General features: G+C 51.0%; 1 protein-coding gene across 4 annotated transcripts in view; it reads right to left on the minus strand.

Moving 5' to 3' along the window:
• The window catches only part of KIAA0513 (KIAA0513 ortholog), a 62,934-nt gene that overhangs the window by 21,436 nt on the left and 17,901 nt on the right, over window positions 1–23,597 (minus strand). For all 4 annotated transcript variants that reach the window (XM_047711084.1, XM_047711080.1, XM_047711081.1 and 1 more), the window contains exon 2: window positions 189–661. In XM_047711084.1, the coding sequence (XP_047567040.1) occupies window positions 189–517 (329 nt within the window). In that variant the 5' untranslated portion in view covers window positions 518–661. The remainder of the gene's footprint in view (window positions 1–188; window positions 662–23,597) is intronic.

The raw sequence follows: 23,597 nt of genomic DNA on the forward strand, positions 1-23,597 counted from the left end.
TCAGTGGAGTGGCTGGAGCCGGGGGGTGGGGGTGGGCCGGAAGAGGCAGTGAGAGCTCTCCAAGTGCTTCTACCTGCAGCCGGGGGTGGGGGCTGAGAACCACCCAGGAGGCCCACCCCTGGCTGGTGAGGGAGCGGAAGCCCGGGCTCCATCAAGGACAGAGCCCAGAGCGGGTCCCGGGGGCTCACCCTCCAGAGAAGATCTTCTCCACATAGCCGCGCATGAACTCCCGGAGCTCCAAGGTCTCCTCGTCCTTGGCCGACTCGGTGCTCTGGTTGGAAGAGAAGGACTCGTTGGAGGAGGAGCGGTGGTACTGGTCCCAGGATGGGTGGGAGGGCGACTCGCCCATGTCATTCTCGCTGTCCGCAGACTCTGTGGTCTCGCTCTCCGAAGCTCCATCACCCTGGGAGCTGTCCCCTTCCTGCAGCTTTGGAGGCAGCATCTCCAGGGGCGAGGAGGCAGACGGCTCAGTCCCGAAGTCAATCAGCGCGCCCACGGGGACCTCCGGGGCCTCCATGATTCGGGGAGGCTTCCAGGCTGGAAGACCAGCAGACGGGACTCCCAGACGCGTCAGCGGGAGCTGGAGGCCACGCACACAGGTTGCTTGGTAGCTGCTGGCCACCAGGAGTCCTCCGGGGCAGCTCTCGTGGTCCTAAGGCATCTAGAATGGAAGACACAGAAACATGATCACCACGAGAGCTACTCCCTGCGTAAGGGGAACTTAGTGCTGAGAATCCAGACTTCAATGAACGAAGGAGGCCCTAAATTTCCTGAAAAGAGAATAGGCTCCAAACTTCTAGAATCTGGGTCATCACTACATGGACATCATTTCCCGACTGCCTACTGCTACACACCTGGCACATGTAGGCACTCAGGAACTATTGGTTGAACAGCAACGAGCAGGACTTCTCCCAACTACACCTATGACTTCAAAGCCACTGCACCTGCCGGCCCCCTCCCTGCTCTGGCCCACCCGACTGACGCCAAGAAATACAAAGGCCAAGCCCGGGCTAGAATCCAAAAATCACCAGGGACACGTCTGCCTGCTCGCTGCCGTGTCACTGGCTATGGGAGATGGTGTCGTCCGGCATGTTGGGAAAGCCGCCTCTGTTAAGCACGTGGGCCCCTCCCTTCCTGGGCTCCCACCTGAAGCCGCTTCTCCTCAAGGCCCAGACCATTCCCAGGCTTTCAGACAGATGCCCCTTTTCATATCACTCACCACCCCGCCACCAGCTTCTGAGGGTCATCTGCTGCCCAGACCCAGCCTCTCCTTCCCGCTGCCCCCCCTGCACCTGCAGGATGATTACACCCGGATGAAGGCATGTGTCTCGAGGTGCCTGGTCCTTCCACCCTCCCCCTTCCCCACTCCACCCTGTCTTCCTGCCTCACCCTGCCTGGATGTTGTCCATCTCCCAGGGGGACACGGTGACACCTCTTCCGAGCAGCTCACTCCAGCCCTGGTCAAAACTATTCCCGATGCCTGCGCGCACCTCCAGCATTGTGCCTAACCCCATTCATGGTGCCGTTTGTGTGACGGACAGGTGTTCCCATTTCTGTTCGTCCTGCCACAGTCTACGCACCTCTGGAGTCATGGGCTGTCCCGTGCAGTCTCGACTACGGGTGTTTGCTGCACGTCTGCGAACGGACAGGGCTGTGCGTGAACGTACCCAGAGAGCTGGAGACAGGGCTCCAGGATGCAGAGGTCGGACTCTTTGCATCTAAACCAGGTTTCCTGACTGCCAGCTGGGGGCGTCGCCTACCAGGTCTGGGACCCGCCTTCCCCGGGCGAGCCACAGGCAGCTCAGCACGAAGCAAGAGCCCTTCTGATGCAGGAGCTCCTCCAGGCAAGGGCAGCCTCAAGACTGGGCCTGCCCCCTCGGCACCCTCCGCAGACCCCGAATTTCTAGGCCAACCCCCGGCAGGCAGGTGGCCGCCGCTGCGGCACTGGTGCATCTTCTGACGGTAATTCTATACTAGACTGCGTCTGCTGCCTGTTAAGAACTCAGTGTTCACAAATCGATCATGGGTTCCTCCAAATTGCCCAGCTCAGGATATTTTTAAACGCCCTGAGTCAGAGAGATGGAATGGCTGGCTGGCTCCTCGCCATCGCAGTGGGAACGGTACACTTTGAGGAGATCCTACGACGTGTACCTTGGTTCAAAAAAGAAAAGCATAAACCTCCACTCGAAAGAGCCGTTGGGGCCAGGAAAGAAACGCGGGGTTGTGAGGAGCTCGGGAGACAGGACCACCACCCAGAGAGGCGGACACTGCCCTGGTCCCCCTCCTGCCACCTGTGCCCGTGGCCTCCGCTCCCTGGGCCAGGGTCTCCCTGTCTGAGACACTGTGGTTGGGCTCACATTCTAAGGTCCTTCTGGCCACCACATTCTCAGACTCTCCAGAGCACAGAAAATCGCACCTATGACGACACACTGGGCATTCAAAATGGAAAAATCACACACTAGGAGGATCTCGTTTGCCGTCGTTATAATAGGAAAATGGGGTCAAAATTATTTGTATTATAAATTTCCCTGAAACCAACTGAAAACTGTGTTCTAAGAAGGAATACAAACGACTCAGACAAGTCACGTAAGAAATTCTCTTACTAAATGCTTAGACAACGCTTCAGCCTACACTGGTAACTGCATATGCAGAGAGGCAAGTTAAAACAACTAGGTAGCATCTTACACTACTACATGAGCAAAACCTTTAAAATGCAAACAAAATACTGATGAGGTTATGGTAAAGTTGAAACTCTCAAGCCGTCCTGAAAATAGGGATAAATAAGACTCTGGAAAGTGTGTTTGTTTGCTTATGTATTTATGCACGTACTCTCTGTGCCTAATGTGGGACTTGAACTCACGACCCCAGAGATCAAGCATCGCAGGCTCTTCCAACTGAGCCAGCCAGGCGCCCCTAGAAACTATTTTCTGTGATTTTTTATTATTTTATCCTCTGATCCAGGAATTCAAATTCTTGAAATTTATCCTAAGAAAATAATTTAAACCCTCAAAACCCGTTACATGGAGGAAAAAATGCTCCTTGCAACAGTACTTCTAATCCTGATAAACTGGGGGGGAAACCTAAATAGAGGAAAATGGCAAATACATTCTAACAATTTGATGCAATAGTCATGAGCGAATGATGCAGTTGTAAGCAATCAGAACGTCAGTGAATGATGTTCACTTTGCAGCTAAGTAAACAAAATAATCTGCCGTCAATGAGTACTAACTGAATCCCATAGCACGCCGTCCTTTGGAGTGGGTGCTAGGAATCCTGGAGTGCACGAATTTTAATTTTTTTTAAATAACAATAAAGCATATGTGCAAAAAGGGCTGGAAAATAAGACAAAAGTGTATTATAGTCCTGTAACTGAGGTCATTTTTTCTTTTGATTTTGTTCTTGATCATAATGACACAGTTTGCAATAAATAAAACACTGGGAGGGAAAAGGAAACAAATTTCTGTATCTGGAAACGGTCTCTAGCGGTCAAAAGGGCTGCACCGATCTACCAAGCAGAACACCCCAGCATCAGGACTGCAGGGTCAGAGCAAACCATCCCGGCTATTTCTGGTCCTGCCCGAGGCTGGCAAGCGGCTCTCCCAGCATCTCTCTCACTCAAAGTTCTGGGAGTGCGTGTGAGTCATCCTTTCCCAGAAGCCTCCTGTGTGGGCTCAGGCAGGAGGGACAGAGAGACAGGGAGAGGCAGAAAGTGAGAGGCCTGACTATTGGGTAGAGAGAAGTGGCGGACGACCCGAGCCGCGGTGTGCCAGGGCCCTGCGGGTTGCGGTGTGCAGAGCAGACCTCCGTCTCCACACCCTGCTGCCCCCTTAGCCCAGAGATCTCCTCTCTGGCGTGGAGAGAAGGCAGGGGTGCCGAGTCTGCTCACAGAGCTGAGATACCAGGGGGAGCGGCCGTGTGTGGGTAGGGGCCTTGGAAGCACGCCCACCCTCTTCCTTCAGGAAGGAAACGTAATCACGGGCCTCAGTGCAGGTCGAGGCGACGGTCGCTCTGAACACACCAGACTGCACACCTCACGTGACTCCGTGTTGGGCCAGCCAGAGAACACAGAGGAAATGGGCTCAGCGGGAACCAGCCGTGCCGTCCCCGGGCAGAGCTTCACTCGGGAGGGCAAGCCCAGCCGCACCAGATCTAAAGAACTTTCCGAAGAGTGCCCGAAATGCACTACACGAGACCCTCCAATTCCGCAACCCCGGCAACCAGTTTACATTTATTCAGAACGTGCAGCGGCCCGAAGAAAACACACCTACGGGTTGCGCCCAGACCCTCTGGCTTGTGCTCTGCAGAAGGAAGGTTCCGGAGGCACGGCAGGGCCACAGGCTCTGAGACCCAGGCCATCAATCCACAGCCGGATGTTTGCAACTCCAGACCGTGTATATTAAAAATGATCTATCTGGAGCCTCGAAGCAGAACCTTCCGGCAATTGTACTTCTGCCGTTCATTTTCTGGGCCTTACAGCACGAGTTTCTACCAACCAAACTAGGAGAAAATTCTAAGTCCACCTATAACCCAAAGGCCTTAGCCACCCATGTGCTCATTCAACAAGATTTTCTTTATCTTTTCTTTAGGTAGGCTTTACACCCAATGTGGGGCTCAAACTCACGACCCTGAGATCAAGAATCGTGTGTTCTGCTGACTGAGCCAGCCAGGCGCCCTGGACAGTGTTTACTGAGCAGCTGCTCTGCATCGGCTAGGACGTCAGCAGCTGGGAACGCAGGCGTGAACAGGCGGGAAGGAGCATCTGGTCACGTGTGGGGGTGCAGGCTAAGAGATGGGGTGGTGGTGGTGGCGAAGGGCAGGGGGAGTTCTCGTAAGAGACAGCTTATAAAATGGAAACCCAAACAAGAACTTTTGGGGGCACTGAGCACTACGGAGAGTCTCCAGGCAACGTCTCTGAGAGCCGCCAGAAGCGCTTCTTCGGACTGGGAGCAGGGGAGGCAGATGTGAGCTGAGAGGGAAGGAGGACCCGCCAAGAAGACTCAAGGGTCCTCTGACAGGAGAGAGGTCTGGGCGGAGGTGAGGGTCTGCACAGAGGCCCTCAGCAGCAATAACTTTGGGAAGTCCAGGAATCAGGAGGCTGATGAGCTGAGGGGCACCGCTCACGGAGCAGAGGTCGGCCAGGCGTGTGGGGAGGGCTTGTCGGCCCCCCACCCCGGGGGCCGGCCGGGCTCACGGCAGCCGCGGGACCAGCTTATATACCGGCAGTTGCGTGCACAGGACAGGAGCACAGGGGCGGCGTGGGGGGTGGGGGGAGGCTGGCCGAGGTGGAAACATCCTGGTGGGAAGTTCCCGACCTCCTGCCCTCCCCTCCCCATCCCCTTGCCCCCAGTCCTTTCCCGCCACTGTGGCCCCAGCTGCAGAAGGACCTGGGAAGGAGGCTACCCTCTTGCAGCTGCCCAGCCACATCCCCACAGGCCCTGCTCAGACTCGGATCCCCCAGCACCCCGGAGCAACCCGCGCCAGGATTTCTCCAGCCGGTAGATCTTGAGCAATCAGATAAGGCTCCCTGCGTGTGAATCCGGAACTTTCTGTAACTCTGCCCCTTCCCATCCACCTCAGGAAACTCCCTCTCGTTTAGTGTCTCCGAGAGCGATCAGATGTGCTGTCTTCCCTCACTCACCCGCGTCCCTAACACGCTGGCTCACACATGTCCAGCCAGCCCGTCCTTCACCTCAAGACGCCAGTCAGTCAAAGCTCAGAGGCTCACTCCCAGGCCCAGGCACACAGCTAGGAAGCGACAACATGCACAATCCAACCACATGTCGACCGAGAAGCCTCTGCCCTTGGGGCTCCCTGGGGCTCCATTTCTAGAAGTGGGGTTGCTGGATCAGAGCTCTGCACGTAACTAGGGCTGACGATGAATGCTACCGAGTGACCTTCCCCGAGCCTGTACTGCGGCCACATACACCCAGTGGGCTTCACATCTGCACCTTCCTTTCAACTGTAAGGTCAAAACGCCACCTTGCCTCCCAGGTTCAGAACTCTGATCCATTTGTTTCACTCTGGGTCAAGTGCGGGGCAGCCTTCAAGGAAGGACGGGCCCATTCTGCAGAAGAGGAAACTGAGGCCAGCTGTGTCTCTGCAGCATAACCTCTACGAGCCCTAGCCTTCGACACCGGCGTGTGGCCGGAGTGTTTTGCCTGACAACTGGCCCGAACAGAGAAAGCCAGCCTCCTCCCTTGGGCTCCAGCTCCACTCCGACTCACACCGGGAAAGTAATTTTTTTCTTAAATTTTATTTTTAAGCAATTTCTGCAGCCAACATGGGGTCTGAACCCCGAGATCAGGAGTCTCGGGCCCCACCAGCTAGAGCCGGCCAGGCGCCCCTGGGAAAGTCACTGAACTCAGGACCAGTTCCTGTTTCTGGAAAATGTGAATGTGAATTTTTCTTTTTCTAGACTCATTGGAGTATTAGCAAGATAAATGAGATAATACGTGGCCGGGCTACGGAGCTGTGTTACTGTCCTCCTCACCCATGGGGAGAAGCTGAACAAGAGCCCGGCCACAGCCACGTCAAGTCGGCTGAGAGACGATGCTGATGCAGTATTATCAGAACAGTCAACACTTTCTGAGGCACAAAGATGCATAAGAACATCGTCTTGGGCCCCTCCGTCAAGCGGCTGGGCTCGACTATGTTTTTATTGCCATTTCAGAGACGAGAAGTCTGTGGCTGGGGGAGGTGGGAGCATGGCTGCGTGGAGTCACCTGTGGGCAGGTAAGGAGCTGGACCAACTACTGGTCTAGGACCAGAGGTCAAAAGTCCGGGGGCGCCTGGGTGGCTCAGTGGGTTAAGCCGCTGCCTTCGGCTCAGGTCATGATCTCAGGGTCCTGGGATCGAGTCCCACATCAGGCTCTCTGCTCAGCAAGAAGCCTGCTTCCCTCTCTCTCTCTCTCTCTGCCTGCCTCTCCGTCTACTTGTGATCTCTCTCTGTCAAATAAATAAATAAAAATCTTAAAAAAAAAAAAAAAAGTCCGTCAGTGGGGGCGCCTGGGTGGCTCAGTGGGTTGAGGCCTCTGCCTTCGACTCAGGTCATGGTCCCCGGGTCCTGGGATCGGGCCCCACATGGGGCTCTCTGCTCGGCGGGGAGCCTGCTTCCCCCTCTCTCTCTGCCTTCCTCTCTGCCTACTTGTGATCTCTCTGTCAAATGGATAAATAAATGAATCTTTAAAAAAAAAGTCCGTCAGTGGCTACCTGAGCTTCTGCTCCACTTTGATCTCTCTCCAGCCCCCAGGTGAACGTCATGTGCCAGAGCTTCACCTGAAGTAGTGAGCTAACCTTCCCACAGAAAATCCGCCTTGCTTGGCCTCAGGGTCACAGAGGGCCAGCGCAAACCGAGACCTGCACACCCCTCCCCGATCTTGATCATGAACAGTCCTTGACCCTGAGACACGAGTCCTAAGACTTTCAATCCCACGCGCCTCCAGCGAAGGGCTTGTCCGATCGTAGAGAAGGTGAGGGTCTTGGGTAGGAACCCAAATATCAGCACCTCCCGGCAGCCATCAGACTCACGTAAGCTCTGGGATTTACCCCCTGAAGGATGGTTTGCCCCCAGGTGTGGGCACCCTGCGGCATCCAGGCAGCCTTCTGTACCCAACATTGGCTGGATGCCACCCACAGCTCAACCAGAACAGGCGGCCTGGCTAAGGGGGTGCCCCCAATCCTCACCCCATGAAGCACAGCCCAAGGAACTGAGCAAAGATGCTTTGACCCCGCAGCCGGGGTTCCCAAACCGGTGCCAGGGCACCCTGGGATACCTGAGCAAACTCACGGGGTGCTGTGGGATATTCCAATTATTTTGAGGGAAAACACAGCAGTACTCGACATCCTCCAGACACGGACCAAACTACGAGCTCAAAGTAGCTCCCAGTTTCGCCCTTAGGTCATGCCATATTCCTTTCTGCAACTCTCGTCTTTGCGAAGCATAATTTTCTGCAGTTATGAAAAGCACATAGTGCCTGAAGATCAGTACGGAACAAGGAAAGAGAATGGCCATGTCCAATGAAGAATGATATGAAAAATGGTTTTTCAAATGGTGTCATGGGGTGATGAGTGGTCCCCTAAAGGTGCCCACGTCCTCATCCCCAGAACCTACAAATACATGACCTTCCACGGCAAAGGGACCTTGCAGATAGGATTGAGTGTGGGGCCGTGGGATGATCCTGGATGATTCAGGGGGGCCCATCACAGTCACAAGGGTCCTTAGGAGAGAGAGACAGGAGGGCCAGAGTCAGGGCAGGAGCTGGAATGGAGGAGGTAGATGAACCAAGGAATTCAGGCACCTCTAGAATATGAAAAGCTCGAGGGATAAGAGTCTCCTCAGGGGCCTCCAGAAGGAACCCATCCTGCCCACCCTCGTCATTAGCCCCAACAGACTACTGACTTTGAACTTCCAGCCCCAGAACTCTAGGACAGTAAATGTGTGAGATTTTAAGCCACAGAGTTTGCGGAAATTCATTAAATCAGCTGTAAGAAGCTAACAAAGACAGCTAGTATGTGGTTGGGACATAAAGACCCACAGAGGTACCCAGTATTTGCTTTAGCCTAGAAGTGTCAGGGCAAAACAAGAAAGACACTACGGTGCCATGAGCGTGGTGACCTCCAGGCCTGGGCCCACGCCTGAGCCAAACCCCGTGTCTGCCACGTGGGCCTTGAACCCGATCCAGGCTTCACACGGATCCCCGTGGAACGGACACAGCCCAGAATCAAGTGGAGCTCGAGGGGACCACGCGGTTTCCATCTCCCTCCATCATGAACACATCATGAGAGAAAAGTCTGGAAACAGAAGGGGGGATAAAGCCTCTGGACGGCAGCATGCCTCAAAGGCCGTCTCCATTTCTGTGTCTTTCCTTCCTGTCTTGGTGCTCGTACGCGACCATGCCAAGGGAGGTCCGAGTGTGCTGTCGGCCAAGGGCCTGGCTGACCCTCTCCCATCTGCGAATACACAGGTGACCTCGCTCAGGGGTCTTCACTCGTCCCCCAAAGAGCGTTTAATTTCCAGTAGACCTAAGGGCAGGTCAACAGGGCGCGGCCGGAATGAAGGGGAGACAGAGCCCTGGCTTAGATTTCTGGTCTCTGGGGCTGCCTTGAAACGGGCGAACCCGATCAATTATGAGGTCACTGTTACCTGGCTTTGCTCTGCTATTATCAGACCTAAGAAGGGACGGTTTCCAGGAAGACCGAGCCTACGGAAACCCCTGGAGCGGAGGAGGCGGAGAAGGAAGAGAAAGCTAAGTGGGATCATCCTGTAGGGAAAGGCGCGGCTGGGAGCACGGCTGAATGCCTAAGCCACCAAGGTTATCCAGAAGCCCCTTCCCTTCACCGCCTCTCAGTCGGCCTCTCCGTGTGGGATCTGCTTCCACATCCCCCTCCTCCTGCCAGCCTGCCACAAACAATCAGCTTCAGCCACAGGCTCCCTGCTCAGTGGGCGTTTGCTCCACACAATGCTTGCTCCCCTCGCGCCCTGGCCCCACAGTCAGAGAAGGGCAGCAGTAAGCCCCCAGAGCCCCCTTGTAGAGCTGGGATCCTCCAGCGCCCCCCAGAGCTCAGTCACTAGCCCCAGCTGGTAAGAACACGCTTCCCATGGCTCAGAACCTCTCACGCCATGAGACCACAAGGGCTCTCATCTGCCTCTGCCCGGGGTTGGGGGGTGGGGGGCGGAACAGCTCAGCCCTCAGGCTCCCGACAAGTCCGTCTGCTCATGGCCTTCTGGCCGGCTGATGGCGGACTGCGCCTCTGAAGCAGGAAGAGAGGTCTGGGCCGGCAGGGGCTACGAAGCAGTAGTCATTCCAGGGAATGAATCCGTGTCCAATAGGAAATGTCACCAGTGTCCTTTTAGATGTCAGTGTGCTCGGGCAGCTGCTGGACACGGATTTCTATCTAGTCAGTGTGGATCTAGGGTAACTTGAAGCCCGTGGAATCAAACAACAACAGTAACAACGACACCCATTCCCAAAGCTGGGCAAGGAGCTTAGTGGAGTTTCCTGGTAGCCAAAGCGAAAAAGAGAAGTGATGTGGGAAACCAAGGCAGAAGACAAATTATTACATTTCCTTACTCCCTACAGCCAGCAGACAAGTCCTTAAGACCCGCAGTGAGACATTCCTCTAGGGACTCAACTGCCTCAATGATCATACTTTGCTAAGGGCAGAAGGCAATCCTAGCCCCACCCCCTCCCACCCAGGATCCTCTAAGTCTACTTTAACATATCAAAATGCCTTTAGAAATTTCCTTTATCTCTAAACCCCCGAAGCATATGGCCCACCGATATACACCTGAAGGGTCTCATGACTCAGGTTTTATTAGACGGTAATAAATGGCCTTTTCCCATCAATAGCTCAAGGCCCTGGAAACCTTGCTTCCAAAATTCCCTGAGACTGACGCTATCCCTAACCCCCTCCCAACCTGAAAGTCTATCGTGGGCCAGTCCTCATGACCCCAGGGCAGCTCCTTCTGCCCCCGGGTCCTGTCCCCGGGCTTTAATAAAACCACCTTTTGGCACCAAAGAATGTCTCAAGAACTCTTTCTGGGCCGTGGGGCTCCGAACCCTAACGGTCTTTCCTACATCAGGGCGTGCACTGGCTCATACAATTCTTTGATTCTGACGCGCTCATCTGCAGAGGAACTGGTTCCAGACACTGAAGTCAAAAGCGAGATCGTCAAGGAAGTCCCCATACGAGGAAACTGCTGATTACTGTCCTGAGGTCTGTAAGAGTTACAAGGCTCCTTTAAAGAAACAGAGAGGTTGAAACATGCATTTTTAAGTGCCTCCCCGAAAGTCTGAAGGCGTAGCTTACATCAGCTCAGCGCAGGTGTTAGCCTGGCCGGAGCACTCGACTGGGGTGAAGGTCAGGCGTGCCGGCGTCCTGATGGGATAACCCAACAGGAGCCACATGCTGCCCTTCCCAGCAGGGGGAGGACGGTCCTTTGGCTGGCACCCTCCCTCGGACACAGACAGCAGCGGGCTGGCTGCAAGGGCTACCCCCCTCATAGCGAGGCCGGCAGCAGCTCCCCGCCCTGTCTCCACAGCCGTGCTCGGGCACCCCCGCACGGGGGCTTCCCCGCAGGACGGGCTGCTCACGGGTGGCCCTCTGCAAGGGCACGCATCTGAGCCGGGCACCTGGCAGGAGTGTTCGGACTCCAGAGTGTCGGGGAGACTCTCTAGTGGGGCGAGCCTCTTCACGGCCTGGGGTTAGTGACCTCAGGGCTGCGCTTCCCCAGGAGAGGCTTCTGGCACAGAATAATTGCACAGGGAGTGTCTGTTGTTGTGGGAATCTCCCAGGCCAGAGTTCAAAGGGGATCACAGATCACAGGCTGCACATACCAAGTTAGCTGGCCTGCCCACCTACCCAGTCCTAATCACGGGCACATGCTTCCTCCATTGCCCTTGGCCTCCACGAAGGAAGGAGCTGAAGGAAAACAAAAAAAAAAATGCCACTGCCCACACTTCTACAACTGAAAGCAGGAAAAACTGTAGGATCACTACTGACCTTTCAGTCCATAAAGCTGGCAAGTCCTGCCCCTAAGGCATTCTGCTAGGCTGCACGGGGAGACCACGCGTTTCCTGACCTCAATGGGCTTCCAACATAACCCACACATTCCACAATAGAACGGAAACAAACCTGTTTTCTGCCTAGGTGCAAAGAAGAGTAGTTTGCAGACCCATTTTTTATGAGATGCACGCACAGGAGGGACAGTAAGATGAGGATCTAACTAATGGTCCCGACAGGCAGGGGGCCCCAGCACACGACAGGGTAGGGGCCTGGTGGAGATGAAGGCTCAGAAGAAGCAAGACCACACCCGCTGGCAAGGAGCGTGTTGGGAGGCTGGGTCCATTCCTGCTAGGTAGAGGCCGGGAGACAAGCGCCCTTGGACAGTCCAGACATTTCCAATGGGATGGCCCATGGAACACAGGGAGCTACCATTGTGGTGTGGCCCGGTGGGTTACATCGTACAGTCATGTCCAAATCTGAAACCAAAGGCTTCGAAGGCATTCAGACCGATGGGCAACGTGTCCAGAGGTGGCCCCTAGTGGTGGACTTTTGTAGTATGTCACTGATGGGAAGAGCACGGGTGGAGGTCTGGGGAGGGGCAAGGGCACCTGTGGCCATTTGGGATCCACATTCTGGATCCTGGATCCCAACCCCAGACCCTCATGTCATCCATCCCAACACAATGCTCGGCTCCCCTGAGTGAGGACATACCTGGCACATGGACACATGAAACCAGTCGGTGGCAGCTCCCCAGAGAGCCCAGGCTAGACATGTTCTTGGGGATCATGAGGCAGGAGCACTGAGAGGGCAGAGGAGGGCAAAGCTGAGCGCTGGCCAGAGGGGGAGCCGTGTAGGAAAGGGACACCAGCAGGGGCGGGAGAAGGGGAGCATGGAGTCAGCCCGAAGCCCAGCACGACACACCAGCTTAGGGGCTTTAACGGGGCAAGAGACCACGCCGGTCAAGGGGCCTGGAATGGAGCATGCGGCCGCCACAGTGATGCATTACAATTCCCAGCCTTTGCAGGGGAAGCCTCCACGATCTCCCTTCTCTGAACAAGTGAAGATGACAGGAGGGGGAGATATGACAGGGACAAATGTGTCAACCTCACTTCTAGAGGCGAAGGAAGGAGACGCTGTGAAGAGATTGAGGGGAGACGGCCGAGCCATGGAGTATCTAGTGGTAACTAGCAGGGCAGCTCTGTGAGCCCCGAGAGAGGGAAGTGGTGAGGACCAAGGTCACACTCTGAGCCAACCTCATCTCCGGCGCTGTTTGTATCTTACACACTCGTAGATGCGGGGGATACTGTGCAAATTGTACACTGGGGTATACCTTCAGCAAGGTGCTGGACAAATTCATTACAGCTCTGGAATGGACACATGGGGCCTGAATATTGTGAAAACTGGGTTGATTTGTAAATGCTGTATTTCACTGCCCCGAAATACACTTTTTTGCATTTTATTTTTCTAAAGATCTTTAAAATCTGAGGGAGAGCAAGAGAGAGAGAGAGAGAGAGAGAGAGAGAGAGAGCACGAGCGAGGGAGAGGGAGAAGCAGGCTCTCCACCAAGCAGGGAGCCCAATGCGGGGCTCAACCCCAGGACCCCGGGATCATGGCTCAACCCCAGGACCCCGGGATCATGACCTGAGCCGGACTCCTTAACCGAATGAGCCATGCAGGTGCCCCCTTTTTTTCATTTTAATATTGCTGAAATTGGATGCCTCATCATTGCTCCTAGGTGGGCTTCTCATGATCTGTTGTCATTATGCAGAGACAAGAGAGGACCCTCTTTTATTCTTCAAAGTAATTAAAGAAATAAATTCAAGAAGTGCATAAATCATAGTTATAGTGCTCACTGGTTCTCACCAAGTGAATACTCCCACGTAACCACAGTCCCCCAGGAAGTGGACATGACCAGTCCTCTCTATTCTCCTCCTCCCCAAAGGGACATGGACGGGACACTCTATGAAGAGCTGAGGGCAGAGGGATATCGTACAGAAACGCATGTACTGCAGAAAAATGGGTCTCTGTAAAGCGGTTTTAGAAGCACTTTTTAAGCACTTGTTTCCCTTAAATTTTACTCCTTGCCATGTACCAGAGTGACACCTGATAATAATTGAAGTAATTCTAAAGGCATTCTTTCAATAAGTTCAGAATTTCTGAGAGATAAGAAGGCATCGTGTGACAGTAACATGGCAGTGTTTAGTCTTTCTTCACTGTGCATAAGACAATGGTGAATCTTACAAGTGATGAGGTCTTAAATTCGATGAAGTACGGGGCTTGGCTGCACTACCCGACAGTCACCTTGGGAAAGATGACTGTCGCTCACGGGCAAGGGACTCCAGCGCAGGCTCTACCCTACACCTTCATCAATTACTCAGGTTTGAAGGCAAATAACACGGGGACGGAGAATGTGCAGAAGCTAAAGCTGGATGGGCAGTTAACACAGGGAATGACACAATCGGGACCCAGAAAGCTGTTGGGGGACTTCAGTGGCAGGCTGAGTCTTAAATGACACCTCTTGATAGCAAATCTGTTCGTTCGCTGGGCACCTGCTGAGTGCCTTCTGTGCGCCAGGCATGACATGGCAGCCAAGAGGTAGGGACAATGTGGTCTCTGCCCTTGAGTAACTCATAAATTATTAGCGAGGGAGTCTGACATTGAGCACCGACTTGCCCAAGCCCAGTACAGGGGAGGCTTTGCACCGTTAGTCTGTGTGTTTGACACTAAGGACAGACTCCAAACGGACCTCCAGCTGCGCTGATGAAAGCAAGCTGACCCAAACAGGAGCGGCAGTTCCAACCCACGCACTTTGGCTGGTCAAGCTGCTCCTGGGACATTCTGCCCAATCCCACACCTGGAAAGGAACGATCGGCTCCTTTGAGGGCAGCGACACCGAGGATACGCGTCCAAGAGCCCCCACGCATTGCTCTCCTCCAGCATTAAGTCCAAAGCAACCCATAAGGATCCCTTGCTTGGGGAAAAAAATAATATACTTGCAAGGGCCTATTCATTCAATAAACGTGAATTAAGACTTAAGACTTAAAAAATGGGGGGTGAGAGGGGGAGAAAAAAGGAGAGCCACTGAGAATCCAGAGAGGATTCAAAAGAAGAAAGATGAAAATGAAAGCCCGCCTGATGACCTCGTCACCTGGGGAACTGGGAGGAAGGGGAAGAAACCGACCCTGGAAGTAAGCAACTTGGGGGACAGGACATGAGCCTTCAAATTCGTGAGCAGCGGGCACCTGACAGAGAGTCCAGATTGGTTCTATGCGGCTGCAGAAGGAAGAAGGGAGTCTGAGGGTGGAGGCCCACCCGGGCAGCAGTGTCCACCACCAGAATGATGCCCCATCTCGTTTCTGGGCCACCGGCAGCGGAGGGTGGACGTCTGCTGGTCAGCAGCTTATCCGCAGGAGAGGTCGCTGGCCTTCCGGGGTCCATGCCACTGGCATCCCAAGATAACATTTTACGATGCGTAATGCGGGCTTCCCCCACTGCACCTGTTCTAATGCTGCTACCCGAAGAGCACTCTGACTTTATGACCTCCAGGAAGAAAGAAACATCTAAAGCGTCCATGGTTCACAGGAAAAAGAGATAAGGGACCATCTGCCGGTTCCCCACCATGGTCAGAGAGCGAGACGGGTTCCATTGCCCACAAAGACCTCCCCCCAGAACCACGACTCCGCTGTGTCGATTTTCAATCCATGATGACGGGTCAGGTGCTGTGCTAAGTGCCAGGAAGAGAGCCGTGGGAGAGACGAATTTCCTGCCTCGTGGAGCTTGTGGAAGGCTCCGGAACAAATCTCATTTCACCACACTGCCAAAACACCAAAGGGTCCAGGAGTTCCACTGGCCCCAGTGGAGGCAAAGAAAGGGAACTAGGGGTGCCCACCAACACTTCTCCATGGTCTGAGACTTTAAATTTCTTAGTTCTTCAAAAGTCACCCTAACTCTCAGCTCGAGAGCCACTCACACACGATGTACGTTTCGCGCTCTGCTGATGTTTCGTCCGCCCCGGGCAACCGCGCGGTGAACGGGGAGCCCTGCAGTTCGAGGCAGCAAGGAGGCATGTGGCGACAGGTGTTTCCCGTTAATGCTCACTCTTGACTCGCTGAGTTGGTGCCACGATAACCCAGTGTTAGAATTTACGGCAAAGCGCCTCCCTCCCCCAGTGAGCAGCTGCACTTCTTCAACAAAAGAAGGCCCCAGCTGACAATGCAGTGACAGCTGGATTCAGTCTGGATAGAGACTGACTTGGCCTTCCAGGCTTTCAGATAATTCAACCAAATAAATTCGTACTGCTCCAACCCCTGCTACGGAGATAGCCACGATTCATCACTGCATTGGGATGGGCTCCCTAAAAGATCTGGGACTTGGTCCCTCTCCGAAGAACCCAGGGGAGGGGAGGGATGGAACTGAACAAACACGTATTTTCTTTGGGCTTGGTGATTCGCTCTACTGGTGCTATGAAGAAGCGTGCCCACTGGACATCTATGTCTCTGGGAGAGAAGGCTCCAGGCAAATCCTCCTGGACACGGTTCACCTGGCAGGCTGGGTCATCTCTGGCTGGTGGTCAGGGCGCTCTGCCATCTGGAGCTGGTCGAGGCTGCCCACACACCTCTCCAGGGGCCACCTGCAGAGGGGACGCTGTCCCTATAGAAAAGCAACCTGCCACAAGCATTGGGTTGCTGGCCTCTTCAAGACACAGCTTCTGCTTTGATCTGGCTGGTTTCCTCGCTCTCTCACACACACGCACACACACCCCATGCCTTTGTCACTGCTTTCTTCACTTCCCTACGCACACCACCCACCTTCCTCTGGCTAAATCTCTTGGCACACTTCAACCCCACTCGTCGACATGGAGAAATCTGAAATTTGTTCATGGGCTATGCTGGTGTCTTCTCGATGTCACGTGTGGTCTTTTGAAATCCTCTTTGATGTTGAAACATGCTTGACAGTATTTTAAAAGTCTACCTATTGGGTTTATCCTAAGGACATGAGCCCAAGAGTGGCCCAGGAGCTGACGTGCAGCGACTTAATCCAGCAGAAGGGACAGGAACCTCAATCCTTGACAAGGACCTGGGCGAGTTCTGCTGTCCTGGTTCGAGAGCTCTGCTGGAGTGTCACAGAGAGCAGGGAGGACAACATGGCACTGTGTGACAATGCCCAGAGGACATGAAAACGAAGTGGAAAATGGAAAACCAAGACTGAAACTCTTCTGTGAGGACAACTTTGTAAAAATAACACAGCTCTCCGGTCTGCCCTACTAGCATCAAGCAAGCTAACAGAGCAACAAAAAAAGGCGGATGTACAAATTCTGAACGGCATTAATAATTGGGCATTTGAAGAATGTTCAGGGCAGGAGCCAAAAACGAGACGGAAACTCTGACGACCGCATCAGCATCAGAGACCCGAGCAAGAGGCCACTTCAAAAGTTCTGCTCTACCATCCACAGACGGTCTTTGTTCTCGCCTGTGTCGACATATGCAGGTGGAAATTCAGGGCGACGGTTACTGGTACCACTAGGGCCACTCATTCAGAAAGTCTTAGCAAAGCAGGAATTATTCGTGCAGTAACTTGCCTTACTTGAGTGAGTGAGACAGAGAGGTCTACCTCACGGGTTTAGCCTCTCTCTTGAGACCAGATCTAGATTCTGCAGTGCGAGGCTGTGGACACTGGGGACGACCTGGAGACAGATGCTTGGCGTCCCAGAGTACAGACTCCACACACACAGAGGTCTTAGTCTGCTTCTCCATGGGTATTTTCCTAGCGCTCCCGCGATGAGGAGGAATAAAGCTCATTTGCTTACAGTCAAAGCAAATATTCGCTTCAAGCTGGCAGCCTGAGCAGGTGCCGAGGAAGCCCCGTCTCTCTCAGTAAGGGCAGAGACAAGAGGATGCGGAGTGAGGAGATCTCAAGGGAGGGGCCCTTGAGTCATCTGGGTGACACTGCACGGCCGCTGTTTCCACTAACACCCACTGACTCCTCCAACATTTCTAATTGTGCCCCAGCTACATCCCCACTTCCTCGTTCCTTTGTTTAATCCAGATTTCTTTGTTGAACGCCTCTAAAACACACGTCTTCTGGCTTGCCTGTGCTTCTGAATGAGATGCGGTGGGGACAGTCCACCCAGCCTCATCCACCAAATGTGGCTGTAAAACCTAGGCAGAAGGCACCAAGCAGCGACCCGACCTGATGTCCCGGAAAAGTAAATCACACCAGGTGGAGGAGTTCAAGTTCAAGTTCAAGACAACTTGAAGAGCCACCCAAGCATTGGTGACCCTGCCATGTCCCTCGGCCAGGTCCCCCGCCTGGACTCTACCCAGAAGGGGACCTCCGTGCAGACAGCAGGGCTCCATCTTGTCCTGCTTCTGGAGCAGGAAAGGGGCCCCTGATTCTCATTGAGCCAGATCCCAGGGGGTTTTCCTTGTTCTTGTACCTCAGCCTTCTGCCCTCTCTTGCCCCAGGCCCCCCAGTGACTCTGCAGTAGCAGTGACAACAGCAGCAGAGGGGCCCACAGAGGAGGGAGCCTTCTGTTCCCGTTGGAGGGGCTGTGCTCTCAAGAGGGTGACAACCCCACTGGGTTTTTCTCTCTCATTCCTCCTCCTGCTTAGTCACGGAGGCGAGCTAAATTTCAGGGAGAGTGTAGCCGAGTGGGAGAAGTAACAGCCCTGCTTTCTGGCCAAAGGACCACGGGGAGGAGGTCCCTGAAGCTGGAAAGATGTGCCGGGGAGATTGTGAAGAGGGAGGAGCTCGGGAGAACAACCCCATAAAGCTGTTTACGAGCTCTGGGCTCGCCCCAGGGCTGTGATACACAGATATAATCCTCAACAGCATATCCTAGACTCTGAGTGCTGAGGCTCAGGAGAGACCACTGCTGGGGTTCCACGCTGGCCAGGGGGTGGCACACGGGGGACAGATCTGAAGAGCACCATGAAGGCTTTGAAAACACTACAGATGCTGAAGCCCATGAGGGCTGGTAGGGACTCAGAGCCTGAGCATCTGCTAAAACAGAAGCAGCACATTCTCCACGGGATCCCAACGAGGTCCAGAGTCTCATAATGTAATATCCAAATATGCGGGATCAATCCAAAATTACTCAACATACAAAGAACCAGGAAAATCCTCAGCTCATGAGGGAAAAGATAAGCAACAGATGCCAATGTCAAGGTGACAGGTACTGACATTAGCTAAGACTTCAAAGCAGTTATTATTTTAAAAAAATACTCCCAAAGTAAGGAGTTGTGGGAATGAAGGGAATGATGGAAAGTCCCAGCAAAGAAATGGAAGATATAAGGAAGAATCAAATCCAAATTTCAGAACAACAACAAAAAACACGGTAACTGGAAAATTAAAAACCACTGGATAGGCTCCATAGCAAGTAAAAGGAAGAGTCCGTGAACACAATAACCAGTCGGTGAAAATGACCTCATATGAACAAGAAAAATAAATAATAATAACAATAATAATTATTATTATTTTTAATGCACAAAGCCTTGGGGCCTTGTGGGACAACTAAGAGATGTAACATTGGTGTTATGAGAGTCCCAGAAGGAGAGAAGAAAGAAGGCTGCACAAAAAAAATTTTGAGGAAATAATGATGGAAACTTCCCAAATTTGGCAAAGGACATAAGCCTTCAGACTTGAGAAGCAAGAAGAACAAAACAGATTACATCCAAAGAAATCCCCAGCTGCGGGCGTCATGCTAAAATTGTGGACGCTAAGGACAAAGGACACATCTTGAAAGCAACCAGAAAAGAGAGACGCATCACTCACTAAGGATTTGGTGACGGCAGGTTTCTCAATAAAACTGAGGCCACTGGAAGGAGGTGAAACGTACGTTTTCGGTGCTGAAAGAAAAGATCTGCCGGACTAGAATTCTATACCAGCAAAAGAATTGCTTCTGGAGCAAAGGCGAACTGGAAACATTTGCTGCTAGCAGACCTGCTCCGTAGGAAGTTATAAAGAAACTTCTGTAGACAGAAGGGAAATAATGAAAGGAAATGGCACAACAGATATAAAGCAAGTGCAAAAGAAATGGAGAAAATCTGGGTAAATGTAAGAGACTAGTCTCCTCCTCTTGAGTTCTTTAAGGTAGGCCGGACAGCTGAAGGCAAAAGTCAGAGCTTTGGCCGAGGAGGTTTTCAACGTAAGTAGAGGTAATACATATTAAAACTACAACACAAAGGGGAAAGAATGAAGGCACCTACGTGGTGGTGAAGGCTTCTACTTTCCACCTTCAAAGGTCAAATATTGATTCTAAGTGGACTAAAAGTTAAGTGTGGTATTGTAATCACTAGAGAAAACACTGAAAAACCCAAAGCAAACAAACAAAAAAACCAGCTAGAATTGACCCTTGAGCAACAAGGGTGTGAACAGCCTGCGTTCACTCATAGGCAGATTTTTTTTTCAATAAATACGGTAAGTACTGTAATATCTTTTCTTTTCCTTGTGATTTTCTTAGTAACACTTTATTATCCCTAGCTTACTTTATTGTAAGAATATAATATACAATACAGACAAAAATATGTATTAATCTACCGTTCATGTCATCAGTACATCTTTGGGTCAACCGTACCCTGTTGGTAGTTAAGTTTTGGGGGAGTCAAAAGTTACTTGTGAGTTTTCAACTGTGCAGGGGATTGTCACCTCCAACCCCATTTTGTTCAAGGGTCAACTGTATATATAAAGTAAAAAAAACTCAATAGATAAATTAAAATGGAGATGTAAAATATGCAAATAGTCCTGGCAAACATAGAAAAGGAACACAGAGAGGAGAGAAAACTCCATAGAACAAAGGGAAAACAAGTAAACAAAATAAAAATAAAATGGTAGACTTAAATCCAATCTTACTAATAATTATATCAAGTGTAAATTGTGTAATACGTACTAATTAAATGACAGAGATGATCAGAATGGATAAAAAGAGATGCCCTAGCTGTACGTTACCTGTAAGAAATTCACTTCAAATGTAAGGGTATTAGTAGATCAACAACAGAAGGAGAGACAAAAGACACATGCAAACACTAATCAAAAGAAAGCTGGAGGGGCGCCTGGGTGGCTCAGTGGGTTGAGCCTCTGCCTTCGGCTCGGGTCATGGTCTCGGGGTCCTGGGATCGAGCCCCGCATCGGGCTCTCTGCTCGGCGGGGAGCCTGCTTCCTCCTCTCTCTCTGCCTGCCTCTCTGCCTACTTGTGATCGCTCTCTGCCAGATGAATAGGTGAAATCTTAAAAAAAAAAAAAAAAAGAAAAAAAAGAAAGCTGGAAAAGCCATGTTAGTTAGAGACAAAGTTCAGATTAGAGCTAAGAGAATTACCAAGAATAAAAGGAAACACTACATAATGATAAAAGTGTCAATTCACCAAGAAGATAAAATGATCCTAAACATGTATGTGCCTAACAACAGAGTTTCAAAATACATGAAACAAAAAGTGAGGAAACGTAAAGGAGAAAGAGACAAAGCCACACTTCTAGTTGGAGACTTTAGGATTCGTCTCTTTGGAAGTAGCAGACAGAAAGTCAGCAGGGACACAGAAGAATGCATGAATAACATGAACCAACTAGATCTCACTGACCTTTACAGAACATTCCCACCAAACAACAGCAGTATAAACACTCTTTGCAAGTGAATATTCCCCAAGACAGTCCACATCATGGCTTATAAGATAAACCTTAGCAAACCTAAAACAACTGAAGTCATACAAAGTGTGTTCTCTGACCATAATGGAATTAGACGAGAAGCTAACAGAAGCATAGCAGGAGAATCTTCAAACATTTGGCAATGAAACAGCATACTTCTACATGATCCACTAGTCAAAAAGGAAGTCTCAAAGAACATGAGAAAATGTACTTAACTAACTGAAAGTGAAACTACAACAAATTAAAACCTATGAAATGCAGTGAAACCAGGGCTTAAAAAGACATTTATAGCATGAAATACTTAAGTTAGGTAAGAACCAAGGTCTCAAATCAATAATTTAAGCTTCTATCCTAAAAACGAAATGGGGCGCCTGGGTGGTGTAATTGGTTGGGCGTCTTATTCTTGGTTTCAGCTCAAGTCTGATCTCGGAGTCATGGGATCAATCCCCTTGTGGGGCTGCATGCTCAGTGCTGAGTCTGCTTGAGTTTCTCTCTCTATCTCTCTCTGCCTATCCCACATCATTCTCTCAGATTAATAAATAAATATTTTAAAAATAAATAAATACATAAAAACTACAAAAAGATCAAAATAACCCCAAAAAGGGAGAACATAGGACATAGTAAAGACCAGAAATCAATGAGAAAAAAAGAAACAAACAAATGCAACCAAAAATGTCTTCTTAGAGATCATTAAACTTAATAACCCTCAAGCAAAATCAATGAAGAAAGAGAGAAGACAAAAATCACGAATATCGAGAATAAATGAGGGGGATATCACTAGAAAACCCTACAGACATTAAAAAGGATGACAAGAGGGGTTTCTGGGTGGCTCAACTGGTTAAACATTTGACTTCAGACTTTGGCTCAGGTCATGGTCTCAGGGTTGTGAGATCGAGCCCCATGTGGAACCTACTTGAGATTCTCTCTTCCTCTCTCTCACTACCCTTCTCATTTCTATCTTTCTGTCTCTATCTCCCTCTCTAAGAATGAATGAATGAGTGAATGAATGAATGAATGAGTGAATGAATGAATGAATGAGTGAATGAATGAATGAATGAATAAACAAATGGATGACAAGGGCACACATAAAGTCAAAAAGCTAGATAAGATGGTTAATTTCAATTCCTTAAAAATCACAAACTATGTAAACTCACCCAAGAGGAAATGGATAACGTATATAGTCCATTAATTATTAAAGAATTTAATAGCTTTGAACCTTCCAAAACAGAAATCTCCATGTCCAAATGCTTTTACTGGCAAATTCTACAAAGCATTTATTTATTTTTTTTAGATTTTATTTATGTATTTATTTGACAGACAGAGATCACAAGTAGGCAGAGAGGCAGGCAGAGAGAGAGGAGGAAGCAGGCTCCCTGCTGAGCAGAGAGCCTGATATGGGGCTCGATCCCAGGACCCTGAGATCATGACCCAAGCTGAAGGCAGAGGCTTTAACCCACTGAGCCACCCTGGTGCCCCTCTACAAAGCATTTAAATAAACATTCCAATTCTACACAATCTTTCTTTGAAAATACAAGAAAAGGTAAGATTTTCCAATTCATTTTATGACGTCAGTATTACTCTACCCAATCAAAGACAGTACAGTACGTGAAAATGACAAGCCAGCATCCCTCATGGACACAGATGTAGACATGTTAAAACATCAGCAAATCAACTACAGCAACGCATGAAAAGAATAACACATTATGAGCCAGTAGGGTTTATCCCGGGACTATGACACAAAAATCCAACAATATGATCTGGCGCATGGACAGTCTGAAGAAGAATGAACACAGGGTCATACCGAGTGATCCAACAACAAAATAGATTTGACAAAATTCAATCCCTATTCATGATGAAAGTTCTCAGCAAACAGGAGTAGTAGGGAACTCCCCCGACTTGATAAAGAGCATCTGTAAAAACTCCATCTGACATACACAATGGTGAAAGACTGAATGCTTCCCTAATGCTGAAGTGAGGCAAAGTGGCCCTCACCACTCCTATTAACACAGCACAGCACGAGCCTTACCTAGTGCAAGGAGGCCAGGGAAAGAGATCAAAAGGCACTGAAGAAAATACTGGGAGGAAGAAAATAATCCTGTCTGTTCACAGATGACATACTGTCAAAGCAGAAAACTCGAAGGAGGGGCGCCTGGGTGGCTCAGTGGGTTAAGCCGCTGCCTTCGGCTCAGGTCATGATCTCAGGGTCCTGGGATCGAGTCCCGCGTTGGGCTCTCTGCTCAGCAGGGAGCCTGCTTCCCTCTCTCTCTCTCTCTCTCTGCCTACCTCTCTGTCTACTTGCGATCTCTCTCTGTCAAATAAATAAATAAAATCTTTAAAAAAAAAAAAGAAAACTCGAAGGAACATATTTTTTAAGTATTTGTTCATTTAAGTAATCTCTACCCCCAACATGGGGCTTGAACTCACAACACCAAGGTCAAGAGGCTCACTGGGTTAAGC

The sequence above is a fragment of the Lutra lutra genome, chromosome 17 (genome assembly GCF_902655055.1).
Source record: "Lutra lutra chromosome 17, mLutLut1.2, whole genome shotgun sequence".
Lineage (NCBI taxonomy): Eukaryota > Metazoa > Chordata > Mammalia > Carnivora > Mustelidae > Lutra > Lutra lutra.